The 24,872-nt window shown below is 49.6% G+C and overlaps 2 protein-coding genes across 11 annotated transcripts in view; both read left to right on the top strand.

Annotated features, from left to right (window-relative positions):
- Nucleotides 1-7,925, top strand: part of TMEM272 (transmembrane protein 272) — a 45,902-nt gene extending 37,977 nt beyond the window's left edge. The window contains 1 exon segment of the mRNA XM_082365757.1: nucleotides 5-7,925. Coding sequence (XP_082221883.1) covers nucleotides 5-115 — 111 coding nt within the window. The 3' untranslated portion in view covers nucleotides 116-7,925.
- A 3,746-nt stretch (nucleotides 7,926-11,671) lies between these two features.
- The window catches only part of DHRS12 (dehydrogenase/reductase 12), a 37,085-nt gene continuing 23,884 nt past the window's right edge, over nucleotides 11,672-24,872 (top strand). For 3 of the 10 annotated variants that reach the window (XM_082365598.1, XM_082365600.1, XM_082365599.1), the window contains exons 1-3: nucleotides 12,331-12,471; nucleotides 16,573-16,706; nucleotides 18,386-18,468. In XM_082365598.1, the coding sequence (XP_082221724.1) occupies nucleotides 12,416-12,471; nucleotides 16,573-16,706; nucleotides 18,386-18,468 (273 nt within the window). In that variant the 5' untranslated portion in view covers nucleotides 12,331-12,415. Of the gene's footprint in view, nucleotides 11,889-12,330; nucleotides 12,472-12,512; nucleotides 12,839-16,572; nucleotides 16,707-18,385; nucleotides 18,469-24,872 lie in introns of those variants that run through there. The other 7 variants (XM_082365606.1, XM_082365603.1, XM_082365601.1 and 4 more) reach the window with 6 other exon arrangements.

Raw genomic sequence — 24,872 nt, forward strand, 5'->3', positions numbered from 1 at the left:
GTGAAAAACCCTGTACCTCTTTGCGGTAGGGGTCCTCGTGCTGGGCTTACTTGTGCTGGGCAGCAGCTGTGTCCACGCGTGGTCCAGGTGGAGGTCTGCTGCCGAGGAAGACTGAGAACCAGCCCCTCCGGCACATGCACGCACACATGCATACATGCACAAGTATGCACAGGCGCACACACACATATACACGTGCACAAATACACACAGGCACACACACACATATACACATGCACAAATACACACAGGCACACACACACATATACACATGCACAGATACACAGGCACATACACACATATACACACGCACAAATACAGGCACACACACACACACATACACATGCACATACATATACACATACACACACACACACACACACACACACTGTTGCAGGAGAAGGGCACGCTGTGAAAGCAATAAAACCTTCCCTGCAGGCATTTAAGAATCCACCAAAATGCTGAGTATTCTAGCAGGCTAAAGAAACGCTGGCCTGCCTGGGTCTAGGAAAGACACCTTTGCTCTTTTCAGAGTGAGGATTTTGTATTCATAAGAGCTTTCAAAGGGTTTTTTTTTTTTTTTTTTGAGGGGATGAGGCAAAGAATGGGAGACCTTCTCAAATCACAGTTGCAGTTGCAGTGACTGTTAGGGGAGAGAGGTTTGTTGTCCCTGCTGCTACTGCTGGGTTGTCATTCAGCCACGGGCACCTTGAAGTTACAGAAAGAGCATGGACTTTCAAACAAGACACAGCTTTACTCGCTATGATGACTTTTGTCATGAGAAGGAGAATAGTGCTCTTATTTAATGAATCTACCTGCCTTTGGGGAAAGTTAAGGAGCATCTCTCCCAACCCCAGATCAGCTGCGTTTGCTCTGACGGCTGGGGCCTCCCAAGGACAGCTGTAAAATCTGCCAAGGTCAAGGAAGTAGATTCCTGCTCGGAGCTGTGGTCTGGCCCGCAGAGAGAGCGTCGCTTTCACAGCGTGTTCTGTGCGACTGCAGATCCTTTGCTTGGCCTTGAGTCTGCTGCTTTCCCTGGTTATCTGTGTACATCTCTGTGATTCACTGATGACATAAACCAGTTCAGTGTGTTTTGGCTGGGTTGCCTACAGTGTCGCTAATGTAGGTGCTTTTGGTCTCTGAGTTTAAATACTCTACAGTAGAAAATCTACTTAATGCCAGGCTAGGGTTTGGAAGTCTGTAAATCCATTTGTTTGGAAGTCCGTGATGACACCAAGCAGCCACCGCTAGCGTGCCTCTCGCCCCGTTGTGAGATGAGGTTCCTGGGAGCTGGGTGCCGTGTCAGGGTGTCAGCCCCTGGGGTGGGCGGAGCCCCTACGCTAGAGAGTTCTAGAGGAAGACTCTGTCATGTGTCACAGCTTCTGTCTGTCTTTACACGGAGCTGGGCTGCTGTGTGTGTGTGGGTGTGTGTGTACTTCATAATCAACCACCCCCTGAGTGGCCACCGGTGTGGGGCACCTTCCTTTATCAGACGTGTCAGCTCAAAGCAAGAGAGGCTCACTCCTCCCCGTGGCTTTAAGAGAAAAGGACCCATGAGTCCCATGGCGCATCTCCATGGAGTTTGAAGGCATCTGTCACCGGGAGTCACGTTTGGTCCTGGTTTCCTCCCAGGTAAGAAGAAGGTGCTAGCTTTGCCCTCTGCTGGCTAAAGAGGGGAGAGCCCTTATTCCACCCCTGTCCCTCTGGGTACTTTCTAGTTTCCTTTTCACTTGAGCCGTGAAGGAGGATCAGAGGGTTTGCAGCTTGCAGTTCCTGCCCTCATCTGTGATGCCCCAATGCATTCTCGTCGTCCCGCACGTCGCCCTCTCCGTGCTGGGGGCCTGAGAGGGTCTGTGGGCAGGCAAGGTGCTCCATGGGCTTGGGACCCAGACAGTTCTCTGGGCCAGCAATAAAATGAATGAACCCCAGAGACCTCCTGTGCATGACTTTGCGGAGGGCACACTGAGTGACTCAGGGGATGACATCCTCAGTATGCTATACCCACACACCGGCAGGCTTTGAATGGTAATTTATCAGGGCCTCCCTCAAGGGATGGTGAGACGCTTATGACGAGGCGCATTTCCAGAAAGCCGTTCAGGGCCAAGGCAAATGGTCCACAACCATGGTTCTCTGAAGGTCTGGCTTAATCCAGAGATGACATCCAAACTGTGTAGGAAGTGATGGGCTGCTGGCCCTTGAACTGATTCCATTAGTACCATTTCCCTCATCTGGGCTTTTGATAGAAGATGAGCGTGGCAAGCCCACAGTTGTGATCACTGGCAGGGCCCTGGAGTGCGGACGTTCTACACTGCATATACCTGCAGACTGAAGCACCAAGGCTGACCCGAAACACGGCCACCCCTCCTCTGCAGAACGTCCTAGGGCAATGGTATTCTGGGGAAATGAACAAGGTAACAGCTGAACTTTCTGGATGTTATGAAAACTCAAAGAAGAGATCCACACGGTTAGGAGGAATAATCAGTTGTTCCCTTCTGAGAAAAGTCTGCAGCAAAAAAAAAAATGTGTACACTGAAGTCACTTAATTCTATTTGCTACATTGGGCGTCATGCAAAAAAAACATCGTGATTCTACTCCTTACCTGAATCTATCGAGATGGCAGTTGGATGTGGTAAAATGGGATTATTCCATTGGGGTCAGCCACGCTAGTGGGTCTCAGACCTCAGTGAACATCAGAACTACCCCCGGGTTTGTTTAAAATGCTGAATCCCAGCCCACAGGTATTCTGATGTGTGCGTCCCCACTGATGCTGATTCCATGGGTTAGAGAACCGCACATGTGCCCTCAGGCCATACAAGAGGCACAGACTGATCCAGGACGGTCCCATCCTGGCGGTGACCATGAGGGCAATATGACGTTACTTCCAGTATTTCATGTTATTTCCGTCTGGCTTATCGTAAGAAGAGGCAAAGTGGTCAGTAACTTCCATTTTTGTGTAACTGAATCTTGTGCTTCATTTCCTTGGGGGTATTTTCATGTTGATGAAATACACTTGGTCAGTTTGTTCCTCAGCACCTTTCCGGAGTGCCCTGGGGGAGAGGCTCCTCCAAGCCTTGGGACTCTATTTGTTCTTAAACCAGTGGGGTCACCACAGTGCAGACTTTCCCCTCGGAAGCCGACAACCATCAGGGGCCTGTTCTAGGCAGGTTTTGCCCCATGGAACTCATAACCCTCAGGGGGATCGATGGGTTTGTAGTGGAGATTCTAGAAAAATGAGTAAACAGAAAATCCTTCTCATTGATTCTAGTGGTAATTTTTCTTTGTATGAGTATGGAACTAAGAAGAAAGCAAATCTCTCTTTTATAGAGATCGAATTTCAATAGTTCAGTTTTCAGGTCAGCTGGTGTCATAGCAGCCAAGTGATCTTGGATATCTTGGGAGACAGCATTTTGCTATTTAGCAGAAGGAAAATAGGAGGTGGGTGTTTTCTTTTTTAAATTGAAATACATATATATATACACACATATATATATATACATTCTTTTTTATATTTGTTTCCATTATGGTTTATCACAGGATATTGAATGTAGTTCCCTGTGCTATACAGTAGGACCTTGTTGTTTATCCATTTTATATATGAGTTTGCATTTGCTAACTCCAAATTCCCAATCCATCCCTCTCCCACCCCCTCTCCCTTGGAAACTACAAGTCTGTTCTTTATGTCTGTGAGTCTGTTTCTGTTTCATAAAAGTTCATTTGTGTCTTATTTTAGATTCCACATATAAGTGATATCATATGGTATTTGTCTTTCTCTTTCTGACTTACTGCACTTAGTATGATAATCTCTAGTTCCATACATGTTGCTGCAAATGGCATTATTTCATTCTTTTTTTGTGACTGAGTAGTATTCCATTGTCTATATGTACCACATCTTCTTTATCCATTCATCTGGCGATGGACATTTAGGTTGCTTCCATGTCTTGGCTATTGTAAATAGTGTTGCTATGAACATAGTGGTGCATGCATCTTTTCGAATTATATTTTTGTCTAGATATATGCCCAGGAGTGGCATTGCTGGATCATATGGCAGCTCTATTTTTAGTTTTTTGAGGAACCTCCATACTGTTTTCTGTAGTGGCTGTACCAACTTACATTCAGGAGGTGGGGTGTTTTCAAATACATCTTCTATTGTTTGCTCCGGAACGCTTCCTTAGATCAGTGAGCTTTTAAAGTTTAAACTTTCTTACTGCATTGTACGGAAGTATAGTTCCACTTCATAGGAAAAGAAAAGGCAACCGGTACTTTCTGCAGGTTTGTACCATACCAGATGTGGTATTAAGGGTTCACATATATGGCACGTTCTAAGCAAGCTCCTGAAAAGTCTCATGATTCAAAAGCCCTCTGTTCTGATCACCTCCTGTTCATTCCATTGGTGAGAGAGGGGTTCCCGGCCCTAAATAGGGTGGCCAAACACACAGCACCTGACATTGAACAGATGAGACTGACAGCCTTTTTTGAGTCACATATACTCACAGCCTGGGGAGGAGGACGTGGCCTGCCGTGTGATGCCACGTGGGGATTGCGTGCAGGAGCAGAGCGAACAACCAGGGCTGTAAGGGGTCACGCTTTGTAGTAACAAGAGGGTGGGGTGACCTCTAGTTCCGCAGGAGGATGGGATTGGTTTGTCTGACTAATTTCACAGGCTGGCAGGGAGGTGAAGCCTGTGAGGTTGCCGAGAGCGTGGGGTGTGGCCAGTCTGACTGATCAGGGAACCAGCCGGGTGAGGAGCCTTCCCCGCTGGGCGGGGGGCAGATCTGGTGAAAGCAGGGGACTCTCAGCTAGGCCTTTGGGCCTCTCCGAAGCTCAGAGATGTCAAGGCAGCCCATGAAATTTTACGCCTTGCAATATGCCCTCCAAGATCAATCCCTGCCTGTATTCATTGGCCATATTCCCTGGGTTACTTAGTCCTGGATTCAAGTCTGGCTTTGAACTTTCTCAACCACCAAGTCAGCAAAGGAGATGTAATCAATGATAAGATATGCATTGTCCATGAAGTTCGCCCCCCCAGCACCCAGCACTGTCCAGGCGAGAACACTCACTGTCTCCTCCCTGAATAGCTCTGTCCCTGGTCGACAGCACTGAGCTCCTGTCGATGATTTTCCCCACAATTGCAAAAACCTTGCAGTCTGATTGGATTCTTCCAAGACAAATTTTTTTTCACTCTTTCTCTCTTTACTTTAATATTTCAGCCTTTAAAATGTCCTGTAGCCTGTACTTTTCCATAGCCACACACACAAAAAAGGCATTTTGCAAATCAGTCTACAGTTTATAAGTGTGTTTATAAAGAAGGCAGTTTCAGTTCAATTGCCAGTCCTCTGGGGCAAGGCGTTGTGGCCCAGCTTCCCCTGGTCCCTCGTGCCAGCCCAGTGGGGCCGCCCCAGCTGCAGCAGGTGTTGAAGCTAATGGCACACCTGCAGCCTTTCCTGGTGCCCTTCCTTGGTTGGGTAGAGCAAGCTTGTGCATGAGTTACCACTCCCTTGCACATGCACACGTATACACACACAAACGCTCGCACATGCACACGTGCACACACACACACACACACACACACACACACGGTTATCCATTTCTAAGGACTGATCCGGACAAGAGGGCATCCCAGCTTCAGGGCAGGTCAAACTCTGGTGTCATTTATGTGCCAGAGCTCCCCAGGGGGTCAGGCCAGACTTCACAGAAGCCACATCCTTTCCCAGCTTCTTCCTTTTCCCTGTCCTTCCTCCCTGTCTTGCATTCTGGTTTCTCCTGAGACCACTCCCACAATACATCACATTAAGTGAAGCTCCACTTCAGGCTCTGCCACTTCAGGACAGGGCTATTTTTCCACAGCTGGAGGCAGGAGCTATATCAGTAGTATAGTCCCTTTTATAAGCCCTTTTATTTGCCTAAAATGACTGTTTTAAAACTTTGTTTTCTTTATAAAGGTGATACACGCTTATGGCTGAAAATTCAAGTAGTGTCAAAGGCTAGAAAAACTTAAAAGATGACCTAAATGGGAAGGAAATCCAAAAAAGAGGGAATATATGTATACATATAGCTGATTCACTTTGCTGTACAGTAGAATCTAACACAACATTGTAAAGCAACTATATTCCAATAAAAATTAATTTTAAAAAGTAATATAAGGCTAATATGCATATTAAGTTAAAAAGTGATGTGATCATTTAGTTTACTAATTAAAAATTTGTCTGAAAAAATTAAAAAAATAAAAAGTAAAAGATTTCAAACCCTACCATAACTCTTAGTTCTAGGCCCCCGAAAGGTCACCAGCATTCATCTTTTAGTCTCTTTTCAGAACATATCTGTATATATTTAAGCATAAATATGTGATTTTTATACAATTTACATCACATTATTCATTAACTACTCTGCAACCTGCTTTTTTCCACTTATAAATCAAGAACTTCTTTCCATCATCAACGCAAAGAGACCTGCCTCAAAAATGACCAATATACATAAGACTCATTTAAATAGGCACTTTCTCTGTAACTGTCAGGGAGATCATTTCTGTGAATCGAACTGGAAAAACTAGTAATTTGACATTTTATTTTGCCAAATGAACAACTGAGAGCTCAGTTTGACAAAGTAGTTGTCAGTTCCAGCCTCGTGTGCCAAACAAATGAGCCTGACTGAACCCAAACTCCCTGTGAAATGATTAAGGATCCGATTAGATCAAGGGCACGTGACCCACCCGAGGGCAACTCAGCGGTCCCCAGCAGTGGATTAAAGCTCGCGAGAGAAAAGAAGTTGAACTGATTCTGTGTTATTCACATCCACAAAACGACATACCTAAGAAGCAAATTATCCTTCCAATAGGGCATCTGTGTGTGAGCGTGTGTGTATGATTAAGAAGCTGTATTAGGCAATGAACACAAGACGGAGGCAGCACCTGAATATCACAGAAATTATAAAACATGTTTTAAGATACATAACAAAAGTAATAATTAACCACAGAGCAATACCATCTCACAGCCACTAGGATGGCTACTATAAAGCAACAGCAAAACCCAGAAAATAACAAGTGCTGGAGAGGATGTAGAGAAATTGGAACCCTTGTGCACTGTTGGTGGGGATGGAAAATGTTGCAGCTGCTATGGAAAACAGCATGGAGGTTCCTTAAAAAATTAAAAATAGAACTGCCATATGATCCAGCAATTGTACCTCTGGGTATATACCCAAAGGGATTGAAAGCAGGGTCTTGAAAAGATATTTGTACACCAGTGTTCACGGCATCATTATTCACAATAGGCAGAAGGTGGAAACACCCCAAGTGTCCATCGAGAGATGAATGGATAAACAAAACGTGGTGTTTACATACTACGGACTAATATTCTGCCTTGAAAAGGAAGGAAGTTCTGACACACACCACGACATGAATGAACCTTGCAGACATTATGCTAAGTGAAATAAATCAGTCACGAAAGGACAAATACTATATGATTTCACTTACGGGAGGTCCCTAGAGCAGTCAAATTCATAGAGACAGAAAGCAGAATGGTGGTTGCCTGGGGCTGGGGGGAGGCGGGAAGAGGGAGTTAATGTTTAATGGGGACAGAGTTTCAGTTTTGTAAGATGAAAAGCTCTGGAGATGGATGGTGGTGATGGCTGCACAACAGTGTGAATGTACTTAATGCCACTGAACTGTGCACTTAAAAAAGGGTTAAGATGGTAAATTTTACGTTACGTATATTATACCACAATTTAAAAATATGTAAATAAAATCATGTATTCCTCAATCCTTCCAAGCCTCCCCAGAATGATGGAATCACCCAGGATTAAACAGCTGGCAAGGGCAGGGCCATTTAGACATTCCACGCATATGTAAGGGCACACATGCTCACAGGCTCACAACAGCCCAATCTCACTCTTAGTTGACTGAGGTCTTAGTGCCCCGCCTTCAGTCTCTGAGTGTCTCTGATTTAGGGGGAGCGGGGGTGGGGGGGGTGGGGGGGGGTGGGGGGTGCGGAGGGATGCTGGTGGAGGGAACGGTGAACTTGCAACCACCCAGTCAACACAGGGACCAATCAACCAACCAAAAGAGGAAGGGGATGGTAGATGATAGAGGAAGTTTCCAGCCCCACAGAAGTGACTGAAAGAAGAAACTGAAGAGAAGCCACCAGGAGAAGTGTCCCATCCTTACAGAAAAGGGGTTAAATGTGTGGGGTCTGGACCCCGACTGTCAGGTTGGAATCCTGGCTCTGGTACTTTGTAGGTTCCAGTGTGATCATGGACACACCTTGAAATTCTCTGTGCCTCAGTCTACTCATTTGAAATGAGCTTAGAATAGTGCTTGGCACATGGCAAGTAGAGTATAAGTATTTGTTAAATAAGAGAAAAGGTCCTGTATTTCACCCTCACTCCTATGCCTCAAGGACTGGTGGTTTATAGTGCAGTGTAGAGGGGAAACTGAGGCTCGGAGAGGTGGAGTGTCTCCTGTGAAGCGGCAGCAGAGCTGAGCGCGGGTCTTCTGACTCTTGATCCCAGTTCTTGCCACTGCGTGTCTGCCGCCTTCTCCCTGTCCCTTGGTGGCCCTTCTCCCGAGCCAGCAGTGGGAACCAGGTGGTACAGGGAGCATTGGTCCGGGTGAGTCACAGCAACCCCTCAGAGCATCAGAGCATTATCTCTGGCCCCTGAGCCCCACCGGAGAAGGCCGACTGTTTTTGCACTGAGAACCTGTCTGCCAGGAAACGACAGCCCTAGAAACAGACTGCGTGAGACTTTCAGACCAACACAAGCCCCGTCTGCGGGAAATCATTTCCTTCATCAGTTCCGTTAACAGGGTGACTGATCGACCCAGGCATCACGACTGCCCTGCCCGTGGCCCATCTCGTCCACGTGCCTGGTTCTTGGAAGGTGGACAGGACTAGGGAAAGAAGGTGCGCCTTTGTGTGTTTTTTAATTTGAATGAGTAATTCATGAACATAGTACAAAATTCAAAGGCACCAAAGGGTGTTTGGTGTAAGCAGAGTCTCTCTCCCCACTGACAGATCTCTTACCAGAGGCCTCCGCCCCATGATTAGTTTCCTGTGAAAGAAAGGACACCCTTAAATCCATGGATTTGCCCTTCAGGGAATTGGTTCAGATGGGCAGCAGACGGTTGCCCCAGGGGAGAGCGAGTCTGTAAAACTGGTGGCATCAAGAGACTTGGGGAGGCAACCAGAGAGGCGGTCCTGAGTGGGGTTCTGCCCCCCGCTGGGTGCCCGTGTGGGTGGGTCATTGTCTGCCATGTCATCCCTGGGCTGCTTCTCTCCTCCCTTAGTGTGAACCCCAAGAGGCAGCCTCGGGTTTCTTATAAGCCTTTTGCGATTAAGGCTGGGAGCGCCCATCCCTTCTCGTGAATATGGAAGAGACCAGTTCCTTAATCCGTGTGCAGACAGGGTCAGGACACTGAGGAGAAACAGGGATCAGCATCAGAGACCTTCCTCCCCAACCTCCACCTCACCCTCCTTCCTTTTTGTTCCCTTCCCTTCGCTTTTATGTCTCTTCCCCACCCCCAGCTGCACACTAAACACGTACAATCAGCGGCGCCTGGGCTTCCCATGGATTTATGATTTATGGTTATTCAGCTTATTACCTAAGTGGTTTTGCCAGGTAAAATATTAAGGCACCACTGCCATTATAACCTTGTCTTCCATGATCTCATTGGCAGCTGGTGTTGCCATGACAACTGGGCTGGAGGAACTGGTACTGAATTTCAGTGGAAGAGATGCAAACACTGGTGTGTGTGTGTGTGTGTGTGTGTGTGTGTGTACACGCAGACTTCCCATCATGTGTGTCTGTTGTGCAGAAAGCTATGGATTTCTCAGTCCTCACCTTCTGCTTCTTCCAATTTGGTCAAAATTAGCTTCAGGGCTCTAAATCAATTAGAAGCAAGCTTTAGAGGATGATTTCTTTGTGTGGCTTTTGAGTAGCAAATTGGAACCAGGGACACAGAAGAAATATCTTCGAGGCTCTCTACCCACATGAAATGAAGCAGCTACACCCACTGGATGTGGCTCTTTTAAAAGCACCTTGGGCCTAACTTATTTAACATCTTTGTGTAATTCTCTTATTAGTCATAGAAAGTCAGAGCTGGAAGGGGCCCCAGATGTCATCTATCTAATTTCCTTTTCATTTAGATGAGAAAATTGAGGCCCAGAGAGGCTAAGTGACTTGCCCCATACAGTACGGTCCAGTGAGAGTCTGTTGGCTCTGGAATCCCACTGCCTGCCTCCAGTCCTGGCTCCAACGTGTATTTACTGTGACCTCAGCCGAGTGGCTTACCCTCTAAGTCTCAGTTTGTTCATCTGTAAAATGGAGATAATAGTGAGAACAACCTTACTAGATCATTGTAAGGATTAAGTGAGATAATCCACAATATTTGGACATATTAAACCGTCAATAAATTTTATCACTATTACCCAGGGTAACACTGAGAATCAGTGACAAAACAGAACTAAAATCCAGCTCAGCTAACTCCTACTTAAACTGGACCCTTTTCCCATTAATCCCATCCTGTCCTTTGTTTCTTTTTTGTGTGTATGTTGCTTGTCATCCAGGGGAGAGTGGAGTTCCCTTTTGAGATGAGGGTTGTCTTTTCTTAAAACCTCCTATGAAGTGTGTACAATGCAGTCCCTAGTGGATACTTGTTGATTTGAGGATAAACATTACATGCTTCATGCACTCATGGAACGTGGATGGAATGTACACGGCATGGGGGTAGCGTAGGAGGGAAAGAATGAGAAGAAAACTTGAGGGAAGTGAACGTTTTTTGATCACCCCGTATGAAACCAGGCCTTTTGCTCAGCTCTTTACGAATGCCTTTAATCATCACAACAACCCCATGAAGTGAGCATATTCATTCCCATTCTGCCAACAAGAAAACTAAGAACGGAGTAGGTCTGCAGCATCGCGGGGTTTACACGGCAGGTTGAGAGAGCTGGGTTTCCACCCACCCTTTTACTGCAAGGTGCTGCTGATGTCCTCAATACACTGTGTGGTTCAAAAGAATTTCTTACCCCCTCTGTGAGCCAAAAGCACATTTCCTGAGGTGGTGGGAGAGATTCAGAGCCGACTGATACCTTTTCCATCACTGACACAGAGTGTACAAAGCACAGTTGTGTAACTCTGGGGGTCCAAAATGTTCTCCCGATCTAACCTGACTGGCATTGAAAGTCACACCAGGCTGGGTGGCTTTACAGAAGGCCACTTGTTTGAACTTCCTTTCATCACTCTGTCAAAACTAAGAGCAGTGCCGTGGAACCTCACAGTCCTGTTCAGAGGAGCAAGCTGTCCGGCGGAAATTTGTTTCAAAAGGTATTCTGCATTAAATACACGCCCACTTGGGAGGGGGCAGTGATCCTATATCGTCTATCCTAGGTAATGAGGCCATTAAACCAGCTGGTCTCTGCACATCTTATGTAAGGGTGTCTCAGTCTCTGGGTGAGTTGGGTAAACCAGTACAGAATTTAACCGAGAGAGGTTTCCTAACTGGGACTTAGAGATGGAGGTCAGATGTGGACAGGGGTGCCCGATTCCTACATATGGGGCCCAGAAGGGGCTGGATGACTTGTCTAGGATGTAGGCTGACAGAGCCACTATGCTTTTTTTTTTTTTTTTTTTTAACTAACACAGTATGTTTATTTGGCCTTGGGGGATCGGGGACGCTGATGAAGACTTGGAGGAGCTAAAGGGCCCCACCCTGGCACTGCAAGATGCTGCAGAACTAGTGGTACAAGTCTGTACTTTGGAGACAGACTTGCCTCTCCGGAGGGAGAGAGACCCAGCCCTGCCTCTCCACAATCGTGTCACTGTGCATGTTATTGACCTGACTTATTGCACCCGCTGAAGAGGCCATGTCCCTCCGCTGAGATACTGGGGGCATTTCGTGAAGTAAGGTAGGTGGGAACTTAGAAAATGCTAGTTTTTCAGTAACCCCTATGATAAACCCATGAGATGAAGACATCTTTTTAGGATCAGTAAGCCTCATCGCTTTTATTCCACACGATTTTCTGGGTCATCAGATTCTAGGAGGTGCGCTTCGGTGCCATCTTTGCATCCTGGTCATACCCCCAAAACGTGCTGACGCCCGGCTTCGACCCAGAGGTGACTATGCGGACCTTCAGCGCGGCCCGCAGCACGGTCTGCCCTCCCTCCCCACCCCCCGACCCCCGGCCCAGCCCTCTGAGCCTGGGGCTGGAGGGGGCACTCTCCAGAGCCGGGGCAGGAGGGGCGTTCCACGTCGTACAGAGACCCCGTCGCATTCCCAGTGGAGAAAAGCCCCGAAGGCCGCGGTTTTTATGTAACTGGGATGATGTAACCGCTGGCTGGCCTGGGGTGCGGGGCGGGGAGAGGCGGGGCGGGGCGGGGCCGGGGCACCGGGCCCGCGGGCCCGCGAGACTCTGCGTGCGGCGCCCGCCCGACCATGCTCCTCTACCGCAGCGCCGTGTGGTTCGCCAAAGGCCTGCGCGAATACACCAAGTAAGGATGCAGAGGGTACCGCGCCGGGGGCCGCGGGCCGGTGCTGCCGGTTGGGGGGCGGGCCGTCCGGCTGTCACGTGGCCCGCCTCGGCGCGCTCAAGCAAGGTTAGCGGGGACGCGCCCGCGACTTCCCCGCGATCTCTTGGACCCACCAAGCGACGGAGGCGCCCGCTAGCTGGCAGATGTACCGGCGGCCGGAGCGACCCCCGCACCTGGCGGGCGCCCGGGGGCGGGGCCTTGCCGCGCAGGCCGCACCCACTGACGTCAGGCGGCCCAGGCGCCTCAGAGCCTCCCGGGTGTTCCTTTGGCACCCTGCCGGGCGGGCTCCGATACTGGCTCCGTGGGGCTGTTTTCGGCGTCAGACGCGGTTAGTTCTGAGCTGCTAGTCGAGATTCTGTTTAGTACTTTCCTGCGTGTGTTTTTTTCCTCACTCATCAACTGCGGCTTGTGGACTGTGACCTCTCCCTCCAGCTGGAACATTCCGGGCGCGGGTTTCAGGGCGAGTGTCGGCTCTGCACCCAGTGTGAGCTTGCTGAACGGTGCTGGATGGTTCCACCGGCCCCGTGATCGCCCTCGCTGTGGTTTTAAGGGGTGGCCACTTCTGGCAGATGGAGAGGTGGTTTTTATCTTAGAATTAGTTAGGCTTACGCAGTGGTTCTCACCCCTGTCTGAAATCAGAAATCACCAGTGGAGAATTTAGGATACCACTTCCCAGGCCCTCCCCCTAGAGATTCTGATTCAGCTGATGTGCCCTGGGGCCTAGACAGACACTTTGTTAAAAAGTCCTACAGGTGTTTCTGTTGTGCCTCGGAGTCATCTCTAGGCGGCTTCCTCTCCTCCCTGCACTAGGGTTTTTATCAGTTCCTAAGGCAGCCCGGGCAAATTTCCATCATACCAGGACTCCAGGCATCACTGAAGGGGAGACAGCTACCGCTGCTCCCTTCTCTGCACCCCACATCCTTTTGGAAAAAGGGCAGACCCTCCTCAGGGGCCAGTGCTGCAGAGAATGTGGGAAGTGTAGCCGTCAACCCTGACCCACTGAATTTAGGTGAATACCGTGGCCGCCTCTTTCAAAGGGGTGTACAGGCAGTGGCCACCATTTGCTGGATCTTTCCATGTTAACACAGAATGCAGCATGAAAAGTTTGAGTCAGCTTCCTGCCCCAGGAAAGCAGGCTTCTAAAAGTCTCTCCCCAGACTCTTCCGTGAAGTTGGAGGGGTGCAAACTTAGGCGGGTTTCCCTGCTATTATGTGTTTAGTGAATTGGAGGGAAAGACAACACCTTACTTTGATTCCAACTTGAGAGTCTGTAGTTTGGGTTTACAGTGTTATTTCTTGGCACACCAGGATTTTTATAAAGCTTCCTTATATTGGGCCCCTAGGCAGCAGGACCTAGTTACAGTTTCCTAAACTTGCCCAAACCTAAGAATTACCAGGGGGTAGTTCAGCTACAACAACTGACTCCTAAGCTCCTAGCATGTGTGGGTGGGACCTTAGCAAATTCCATATTGGATAAATTGGGGGAAGCCTGCCGGGGAACTTGATTCCTATATTCGGGGGGTTCAGGAAACACTAAGTACAGTGGTTGCTCAACTTGAATCACAGTCACCTGGAGGGCATGTGAAACCACTCACTGATTGCTCGGCCTCACCCTGGAGTGTCTGACTCCGCGGACAGATTGCCAGGTGATGCTGATGCTGCTTGTCTGGGGGCCACTCTGAGCACCGCTGGTGACGTAGAAGGTGCCCTAGCCTGGGGTGTTGGGCTTTATCACCTACCATCTCATGACCCTGGCTAAGTCATTTATGTCTCCCTACGTCTGAAAAATAAGGACTGATATCAAGAGTTTATAAAGATAAAAAAAGAGGGTGGGAGGATACAAAAAAAACTAAGTCGTCTTATGTTAACAACAGACGGGATCAGGATGGAATCCCTGTGTTGAAGGCAAAGGACAAAGGGAGGTATGACGTGTCCTTTAGCCCAGCCTGGCACCACCCACTTGGCAACTGGCTCACAGCCTGGAGTTTGAGGAAGAGGTTTAATCCACAGGAGCCGTCCTCAGCAAACCTAAGTCTCTAATAGGATCGATGTGGTAGCCCAGAGGTTAAGGTCTCCTCTAGCTGTGTGTCACAGAGAAAAGCCTCTCAGCTTCCTGCCCCAGGAGGAGGGGGCTCTCGGGGCTGGGTCCCTGTGGGGCATTTACTTGGGGCATGTTCTCTGGCCTGCTCTTCTTCTGGCCCTGTGGTGGTTTGGAAAGCTCTTTCTTGCTCCCCACCAGTGCCTTGTCCTGCCTGGGCCCCTATTCACTGACTCCCTGGCCCTTGATTCTTTCTGAGAAACCTCTTTCCTCTGCAAGAAAATCTCTTCACAGTGATCCTGGGACCCCGACCTGTGGGAAAAAACAAATCTTCCAGCTTCATCTTTGGTTATAGTTTAAATTACTCTCAAAGTCCCTAATGATTTGAAGGGCTAGGGGGCTGTGGGGGGGGGGGGGACAAATGAGCTTAGTTTTGAACGTGAAAGGTATTCATGTCGTTATTAATACTAGTAATAATGATAGCAACTACTATTTATTGAGTTCTTAATTTATTCCAAGTGTGTGATAAATGCCTCACATACATTATCTCACCCAGGCTGCCCAAGAAGTAGCTTTGATTATCCCCTTTGTGCAGATGATGAGACAGGAGCTCAGAAAGGTTAAGCCAACACATGAGACGGCACAGCTGTTAAGAGGCAGAGCTGTGATTTAAATCCAAGTTGTTTGATCCAAAGCCCTTATGATTGATATTATTTTTAGTTTCAAGTCAGCCTTTCAGGAGGCCTTGGAACAGTCAGAAGTCTTGCTTGCCCCACTAAGTGGCCCACTAACAGCAGAAGCAATGGAAAGGGCATTCTCTGAGCTGCCCTGGATGTTTGGGCGAGTTACAGATGGTGAGAGCAGGAACATTCTCCCTGGTCTCTTGACTGTGAGACCAGGGGCAGTGACCGCCCCTGTGGCTAAACCAGACCCAAGCTCATAAACATTCTTTGGCCCTCTTCACCAGTGGCCAGGCATGTAATTGGCAGTTGTGCTGTGCCAGGGCATGGGGCAGGAGACCAGCTGTTGGCAGTCTGTGTGTAAACAGGGCGCGGGGAGGGCACTGGGCTTCTTCCAGAACCTTTGGGGGAAAGAGTTGCATTCTGCACTGCAGGGAATCAGCTCTTTGCGTGAGAGACACAAGCTGAGACCCCAGCCTGCTGGTGTGTGGGGAGAGCTCCGCCCTGTGGGTCTCCTCCTGCCAATCCCCCTCCGCTCTGCCTCCAGTCCCCTCAGCCAATTTTGTAACTGGGGAATACTAGGACAGTAAAGCTAGAAGAGGAAGCTCAAAAAGCAGAGAGAAACAGTTACGGAACTCAGGGTTGTTTCTATCCAATATGATGCCTTTGTGCAAATTAGAAGAAGCACCTCCTTCTCTATGTGCTTTGCTGTCATGTGGCAGAAAGTTGTCCTGATGCAGATACGAATCTCTCATCACCGTGATCGGAACGGCGCCCCCTAGAGTTGTGCAGCACACACCCTGTGGCCCTGAAGGAGCCTTGCTTCCTCTGAAGGCATGCAGCCCTCATATAACTGCACCTGCCCCCTCCTTCATTCCCTACATGCAAATCTACCCACTTCACTGTGGTCCTTCTATACCTGGGTAGAGACACCTGTCCTGCGGTGCAGTAGGCATGATGTTCCTGGTCTCTTAAGCTCCTCTCTGCTCCCCTCACCGTGGGAAAAAGGCCAAAAAAAACCACCTCTATCTATCAAAGGGTTTTTTGGGGTGGGGGCACCTCCTGGTATCAGAGGCAGTCAGAGAAAGGTAGTTTGGCCACCAAATTGTTGGAATCTCCAAGCATTTTCAGTTCAGGAAGCTAATGGTATAGGAAATGTAGGCCTGGAGAAGATGGGGGTGTTCATGAGACCAGGGAGGATAGCAGGGGGAGCCCAGGAAGCAAGGGGCCGCGCGATGTGCCGGGCGAGAGCACGATGCCCAGCGTAGAATCAGGCTTTCTCCCCACGGGAGACTGTGTTCCCAGCTACTTACGGCCATTCCTCCTGTGTCTCTGCTGCTTCCAGGAGTGGCTATGAATCTGCATCCAAGGACTTCATCCCTGATGACTTGGAGGTCCAAGTCCCTGGAAGAGCCTTCATGGTCACCGGGGGGAACAGCGGCATTGGAAAAGCAACTGCCTTCGAGATCGCCAAGCGAGGTGAGCAGCCTGCTAACCCGTGTGTGCACTGGGCCCCGAGGCCAGCCCGTGGCCGCTCCACGCCGGGGAGAGGGCCCTGTGTCACAGGAGGGTCAGGAGGGCCCCAGCCAGCACGGCCGGGAGCCCTGAACACTGACCCCGTGCTGATCGGCGCCGCTGCCAGCGCTCTGGGCTGTGCGGTGAGCTTCAAGCTAGAGGCGGACAGAGCGAGTGACTGGAGGAGGCTTTTCTCAACACAGTTAACTCACAGGAGAGCTGGGGTCCTGTCCACAGGTCAGTGTTTGCTGATTAAGAACAGTGAGGGGCTCCGGCCAACCCTAGGCGTCTGAATCACCAGTGGAACCTTAAAACAAGAAACACCTGGATACTTGGTCTCCAGTTCCCGTCTTCTCAACAAGAACGGGGTCGGGGGTGGGAAGGATACTGGGAGGCCCTCGCAATTTGGCTGTGGACCCTGGTTAAGAACCAGAGCCCCCAGAATAAGGGGAGAGGGGCGTGCAGTGAACCTCCTTCTTCCTTCCTGGTGTCCAGCCTCCAGGTTTCGAGCAGCTGGAGACACCCTCCTCTTTCTCCTCCCTAAGCTTGGTGTGGGGAAGCGCCTCTCTGAGTGCCTGTAAATTATTCAGTCAGCTGAAGTCTTCCTCCGGGTAAATGCCAGAAGTTCCTGCATGAGCTCAACTGCCCTGGGTCACTTAATGGCACTGTGGTGGCTAGAAAAGCCTGCCGTGTCTCTCCAGAGCCCCTTCTCCAGGAAAAATGGATGTTCCGGCAGAAGTTGGGGAAATAAGTTGGGAATTTATCACTTTTCAAGATGCTCGAGATTTTTTCTTTTCTCTAAAATTGTTAGGCATTTTCCAGGGGAATATTGTACCATTTGGAGTTGTATTTAATTATCTGCCAAGTCAGGGGGAAGATTAACTGCATCTCAGCACCTGGGAGGTACTCTGAAGAGTTGTGGGGAAGAGGATAAAGCAGAGGGGCTGGTTATGTGGTGAGCGTGTAGCCTCTCATGAAACAGCCCCTATTTTAAAAAGTAGCTGTTTTAGGTGAAGAAAGCAGGTTCCATAATGCTTACTTCTTAACTGCCGCAGACAAGGCAAGTCCCCTTTAAATAAGCCTTGATGGATGACGGTATGGCTTTTGCTGGAATAGTCTGAGTGCCATTTATGGATTCAGCCATTCGGTAAATATTTATCGAGTTCCTGCTGCATATTAGGTCAGTGCTCCTCAACTTAGGCTCGACATTAGGCTCCCTGGGGAGCTTTTAAAAGATACGCAGGCCTGGGCCCGTCATCTAGAGCTTTAAAAACTTCCCAGGTGGGTCCAAAGTGCAGCTAGGTTGAGACCTGTGTGTCAGGTACTCTATGAGATGTTAGGGATGCAGGTATGACAAAAACCGACCCTTCTTATCCTTGATATATTCAGACCCTTAAGTCAGGACGTTGTCCCAGGTGCACTGTGAGTCAGCTCAGGTAGGCAGGACGGGTTCCAAGATCGCCCTGTCTCTTACATTTGCTGCTCTGACTATGGGGACCATCTGTCTAGATTTTCCAGAATAGTCTCCGTTTCAGGTACTCTTTCTGTGAGCCCGTATGTCTTAGTCCTTCACTTGGAAAAGCCGGTCTCCATAGCTGTCACTGTCGCTCTCCCTCACAGACGGTTTTGTTGAATTCCACCAGGTGGCACAGTTCACCTGGTTTGTCGAGATCAAAACCGAGCGGAAGGTGCCAGAGGGGAGATCATCAGGGAGAGCGGGAACCAGGTGAGCTGCTCTGTGCCCCTCCTGCTGAGGGGTTCCTGCCCGCAGGGTCCGCAGCGCAGGGGGCTGAACTCCTGGCCTCGCTCCCCGAGTTGGCAGTGGCCTGTTTGTGCTTCCGCTTGGGAGGCAGCCTCAGCCAACAGAGCTGGAGCTGCACTTTTTTTTCTTTTTTCTTTTTCAGTGTGTTTCAGGACAGAGGTCCTATTTTATTTTATTTTATTCTGTTCTATTTTATTTATTTTTGCTGTACAGCAAAGTGAATCAGTTATACATATACATATATCCACTCTTTTTTAAAAAAAAAAAAATATATATTTATTTATTTGGCTGTGCTGGGTCTTCATTGCGGCACACAGGATCTTCGTTGCCCCGTGCGGGATCTTTAGTTGTGGCATGTGGACTCTTAGTTGCGGCATACAGGATCTAGTTCCCTGACCAGGGATCAAACCCGGGCCCCCTGCACTGGGAGCACGGAGTCTTAAGCACTGGACCACCAGGGAAGTCCCCACATATCCACTCTTTTTTAGATTTCCTTCCCATTTAGGTCACCACAGAGCATTGAGTAGAGTTCCCTGTGTTATACAGTAGGTTCTCATGAGTTATCTGTTTTATATATAGTATCAGTAGTGTATATATGTCAATCCCAATCTCCCAATTCCTCCCACCCCCGCCTCACTCCTCTGAGCTGCGCTTTTCAAAGTCTGGGCTGGACTCGGGATAAGGGGGGCAGTGAGGTTTGATCCCACGCCCCGTGAAGGCATCAGTGCCTGCTGCGGAGACATGATACGGACGTGGCACTGCTGGAGTCCCCCCCCCAGAGGGAGACCACGTCAGTGAGACACATCAGAGGTGACTCAGGGTGAGCCAAGCTGTAAACTGACCCAGTGGTCTTCGGATAAAGAGGGACAACAAATGACATTTTGGCCTTGATGAGAGCCACTTCCTCTCGAGAGCTTTCAGAGCTGGCTCACGGTTTGTGGGCTTCCTCTTCTGAGAGAGTCGGAACCAGGACTGGCTACATGATCTGTAGGGCCCAGTGCAAAACGAAGGTGTGGGACCCTGGTGTTAAGAACCTAAGAACTGGAGGACGGCGACGGCATAGCATTAAAACAAGCGGGGCCTGTACTCCAATAAAAAGTAATTAAAAAAAAAATTCCCCCTTGATGGCACTCTGGCTGTGTAACACAGTAGAATCTCTAATAAGAACAAAGGTAACAGTTCCAAAGTCCGAAGTGTTATTGCTAGGAGACTTAAAAATCATCACAGTAATAACGAAAGGAATGAGTAATCAAAAAAGAATTAAAAAATAAAAAACAAGCGGGGACCACTTGTGGGGTCTGTGCACCTGTGCAGGTGGTACCCCGGGGAGCCGGCCCCGATGGAGGCCCCTGAACCCCCAGTGTCAAGTGGAGAGGAGGGGGCTGGCTGGCAGTGACCACGGGCCCCTCGCCTTCGCTCCAGAGCATGTTGCTTCCAGCCCCACCTGGAGTTTCCTCCTCTGTCCTGTGCACCTGCCCCTCCAGCAACTGCCCACAGCCGAGGGGCAGACAGTGCCCCGCGCCCTCCGGCTTGGGCCACGGCCAAAGGGAAAACAAATGCCCCAATCTAGAATGGACTATTTTGCCTCTGCTCATGAAGGTTATTCCACGTCTTGAAGTAACGTTTTCAAGGCAAGAGACTTTCCTCAGACTCCGCAGCCTCTTGCAGTCAGATTCCTCCCGGAGGCTTAGGGCTGGCTGCGAGCTCGAGGGTCTCTAAATCTTCCTCTAACGTCTGCAAGGGCAGCCGCGATCTGGGGGCTGCAGTTCTTGAGATGGAAAGCTGGCTGTCTGCCTGCTGATAACTTTCAGTGGTACTGCTGCAGGATGCAGCAGGAATACTAATCTCAGGCTATGGGCAGAGGAGGCTTTGCCTGGATTCCGGCCCGCTTTGGTTTGGGCTATGTTTTTTTACAAAGTGGATCTGTATAGAAAAAGAGGACACGATGCTGTTTACGCTGTTGAGCCCTCCTTATGTCCAGCTGCACCGTCTTTGCGAGGTAGTGCTGAGAGGGGGGCAAGCATGTTTCCTGGGGCGGGGGGAGTGGGAGCCCTTCACCTGCGGCCTCCCCCCGTTCACGTTCACAAACCCACGGGAAACCCTCTCCTCTTGTGTGTTTGTAAGTGGCCGCCAGCACTGAGCGCTTGAGGGTCCGGGGCCGGGGGTGCCCGTCTGCTCCTCCCCGCGGGTGCGGTTTCCCTGACTCAGCGCGTCCTCCAGGCTCTTCCCCGGGATCGGCTGCCCCTTCCTGTGTGTGAAGAAGCACCACTGCCCAGCTTCATCAGGGGTGTGTGGGCAGGAGCGGGGCTCGCATCTGAGTGCCGGTTCTGCGCTCACGAAGCCTTGTGAGCTGGGGCAATGTGCTTAGCTTCCCTGGACCTCAGCTTCCTCATCTGAAAAGTAGGGGCGATACTACTTTGTTCATTTTTGAACATCTCTTGGAGTGTGAACGTGTCAGGCAGCATGCTGGGAGCTGGAGACTGACAGGGCAGAGGCAGTACAGCCCCTCACAGTCTTGTAAGGGTTAAGTGATCAACAAGCGTTTTCAACACAGGATGTGCCCCTCCCTGGGCGCGCCTGATCTGCTCTGTGTCGCGGTGGGGCGGGGAGGTGTGGACGGCGTGGCTTCCGAAGTATATGTTCCCCCAGCTCCCACGTCAGCCACCTCGTGCCTGGGTTTGACCAGCGGCGGGTATTAGAGGAAGATTGGGAGGAAGCGGGTGGGAGGAATGGGGAAACAGGATATCTGGCCTCCGTGGCAACAGCTGAATGTCCGCTGAGGTTCCTGCTTCTGGTGGCGAGCCCTGCTCTCAGGCTCAGGTCACATCACCCCCTCCCGTTGCTCCTCCAGCCTAGGGCTGGTGGGCGCTTCCTGCTGCTGCTGGTCTCCGGGTTTCTTCACCAGTCCCAGCTGAGTTCTCTTCTCCCTTCTCCTCTGGGAGACCAATCCCTGCGTTCAATTCCCTCTGTTGAAAGTGGTTTCTGTTAGACCCTGGCTGACATAACATGGTAGTGCTATGACATGGGAAGTTCAGGGCATCCTAGTATGTACAGCTCTCCATCCATAGAAGCTATTACTATTATTGCTGTTATCAACATTGTTTATCCTAATATTATTACCACTCCCAACCTTACATTCTCTGCTTTTCAAGTTCCCTAGTTCTCTTTCATCAGTGCCTGGGCCGGTAAAGCAGGGAGGGCACTGGCGGGACCGGTCCTGGGTGTGTAGTTGGGTGGATGTCAAAGAGCGGTGGTTCTTGGGGCAGGAGAGCCTGGGTGGGGCGTGTGGCAGGCCAGCCGAGCCAGGTGCCTGTGGGCAGGCTGGGCACCAGGGAAGGACAAGATCACGTGGGAACCAGCTTCTTGGACACACTGGCTTGGTAAGATCAGGTGTGTGGAGTACGGAGAGTTCAGTATCCTGCCACGGGGCTCTTTCTGGAGAGGGTGTGTGTGGCCCCAAGCTTGGGGGAAGGAGTGCTTGTCACAGAGCAAGCTCCCAGTGCAGCAGCCACTGTGTCTGGCACAGTGTTCCCGATGGGCCCAGGGAGAGAGTCAGAGTGGACCCTCCTCCAGCTCCTCGCTGCATGCAGTTCATCACCATCTTGCTGCCTGGATAGAAGGGCACCAGGCTTTTGTCTGGCAGTTATCTCCTTGGGCAACTTTTTTTTTTTTTTTTTTTTGGCCACACCTAGTGGCGTGTGGGATCTTAGTTCCCCGACCAGGGATCGAACCCAGGCCCCAGCAGTGAAAGTGCAGAGCCCTAACCACTGGACTGCCAGGGAATTCCCCGTGGGCAATGTTTTTTAAAAAAATAAACTTTTAAATTTTAGAATAGTTTTAGATGCATAGAAAAGTTGTGAAAATAATGCAGACTTTCCATTTACCCCACACCCATTTTTCCCTTTGCTAACGTCTTACATGAGTATGATTCATTTGTTACAGCAAATGAACCAATATTGATACATTATTACTAACTAAAGTCCATTCAGATTTCCTTAGTTTTTACCTAACACCCTTTGTCTGTTCCCAGATCCCATCCAGGATCCCACGTTACATTTAGTTGTCATGTCTCCTTAGGCTCCTCGTGGCTGTGACAGTTTCTCAGACCTTCCTAGTTCTTGATGACCTGGACAGTTTTGAGGAGTGCTAGCCAGGGGTTTTGTATACTCTCCCTCAATTGGGATTGGCCTGTTGTGTTTCTCATTGATTAGAATGGAGTGATGGGTTTCCTGGAGAAAGATGAGAAAGGTACAGTGCAACCTTTTCACTTCCTGATATGGCTGGAAGGTGCTGTCAATGTGCCTTCTGTCTTGTGGAGATTGATCCCATCAACAGCAAAACACCAAGATAAAAAACAGGGGTTTCTACTCTCCAGTTCTCCCAGGCCAGCGTGGAATTCCACCTTCTTAAGAATTACTGGTTTAGCTTCCTGAGTGCTAGACATTAATAGTAACTGTCACCTCGTTCCTACATAGTGATTTCTACTTCCAAGGGCACATTCATGTACTGTCTCCCCTTTACCCTTCAAACTCACCCTCTGCCCTGGGTAGAGGCTTCCCGTGATGTCAACTCCTGACTCCTGGGCCACCCAGCAGCTAGATGATGGTGATTCACCTACAGGAAGGATCCCAGTTGAGTTTTGCTCAGTTTCAATAACCAGACTTGTATCCCAGGTTTGAAGAGTGAGTACGGGACTTCCCTGGTGGCACAGTGGTTAGGACTCTGTACTCCCAATGCAGGGGGCCCAGGTTCGATCCCTGGTCAGGGAGCTAGATCCCACATGCGTGCCGCAACTAAGAGTTCACATGCCATAACTAAGGAGCCCGCATGCCGCAACTAAGACCCAGCACGACCAAATAAATAAATAACTATTTTTTTTTTAAAAAAGTGAGTATAGGGCCCCCAATGGCTCCTAGGTCCAGCCTCGTCACGTGTAGGTCAGCAGATCAGGGTTTTACACACTGGCACCTTCCTGGCTCCTTCCCCTGGTCACAGCAGACTGCTGGCCTCTTCTTCTGGGTGCCTTGGGGCTTCCTAGTTTCCCGCAGAGGGAGCCAAATGATTCCCTTCACCTTTTCAGGATGCTTCATTTCACCAGGCTCCAAGGTTGATTTGTCTGTAATGGCGAGTCCCTCTTCCCTGCTGCTGCCTCTTTTTAATTCTGCGACGCCTTGGGTGCTTCCAGGAAGCTCAAGGAGATTGAGAGATGATCAGAGTAAAACTGATTTTAGCTCACTTGAATTTTGTTGGTTATTTGAATTTTGTTGTTTCTTTGAGCCTGGCTTTGTGTGAGTGTCGCAGCCCTGCTGGTGGGAGGGAGTTCCAGGGTGGTTGCCGAGGGAGTTCCAGGGTGGTTGCCGGGAAGGGCTCAGAATGAAAGGATTAGGTGTGTAGGCTTGGTTTGCCGTCGCTGGTGGACGCTCACGGCTGACCCAGGTGTGAATCAGCAGCCTCATGTCCACTCTGTCTGGGTGAGGCCTTCAGAGACTTTTTAGAAGAGCATAGTCCTGTACGGACAATGCTTTTCCTCTCCCTTGAAGGCAGAGGAAGATTCATTTGTTCCAGACTTAAGCCAAATATGGTATTCAAGCTGATTACAGACCTTCTGAGTCATGAAAATGTGGGATTGCTTCTGTTCTCTCATTCTCTGAGCCTTTGTCTTAGGGTGAGAAAATATGTTTTAAGATCAATCAGTAGAAAGAAATTCTGACTTGGGTTCAATGGCTCAGTTAATGGGGAAACTGAGACAGGGCCCTGAAGTCTGCTTTATCAAGGGAGTTACAGCTGTTGCGCAGAGTTTTGCCTGTAGGTTCAGCTCCCGGCAGCAGGAATCCGCCTTGGGCTGGTGATAAGTCCCTGACGTCTGCTGGAGCTCAGGGGGAATAGCCTCACGTTCACTGGATGCTGAGAACACACATTTCAGTTATGTGCTGAGTACAGAGAAAAAGGGGTAAATGGACAACATGCATTGATCATTTATGTGCATGGCTGTGCGCGCCACCGTAAAGGAAAAGGGGGCATTCAACATGGCTCCTCCGTCAAGGAGTTCTGAGTCTACTGGGGGAGGAGGCCATTTTAATGGCCACAAAACATACGTTTGCATGGATGTGTCATAGTTTCCTACCAATCATTTGGGAGTTTTTGTCAATATTTTGCTCCTAAGAGATTATCGAAGGCACATCCTAACTATAAGATGACAACTTCTTCTGTGACTCAGTTCTTGCTTACGATGCGTGTCAGTTTCTGCCTTGTGACATCGTTACCTCTGGACGCAGCCTCCTCCCCCAGTAGACTCAGAACTCCTTGATGGAGGAGCCATGTTGAATGCTCCCTTTTCCTTTACGGTGGTGCACACAGCCATGCACATA

The sequence above is a fragment of the Balaenoptera borealis genome (assembly GCF_965194805.1).
Source record: "Balaenoptera borealis genome assembly, chromosome: 18".
Taxonomy (NCBI): Eukaryota; Metazoa; Chordata; class Mammalia; order Artiodactyla; family Balaenopteridae; genus Balaenoptera; species Balaenoptera borealis.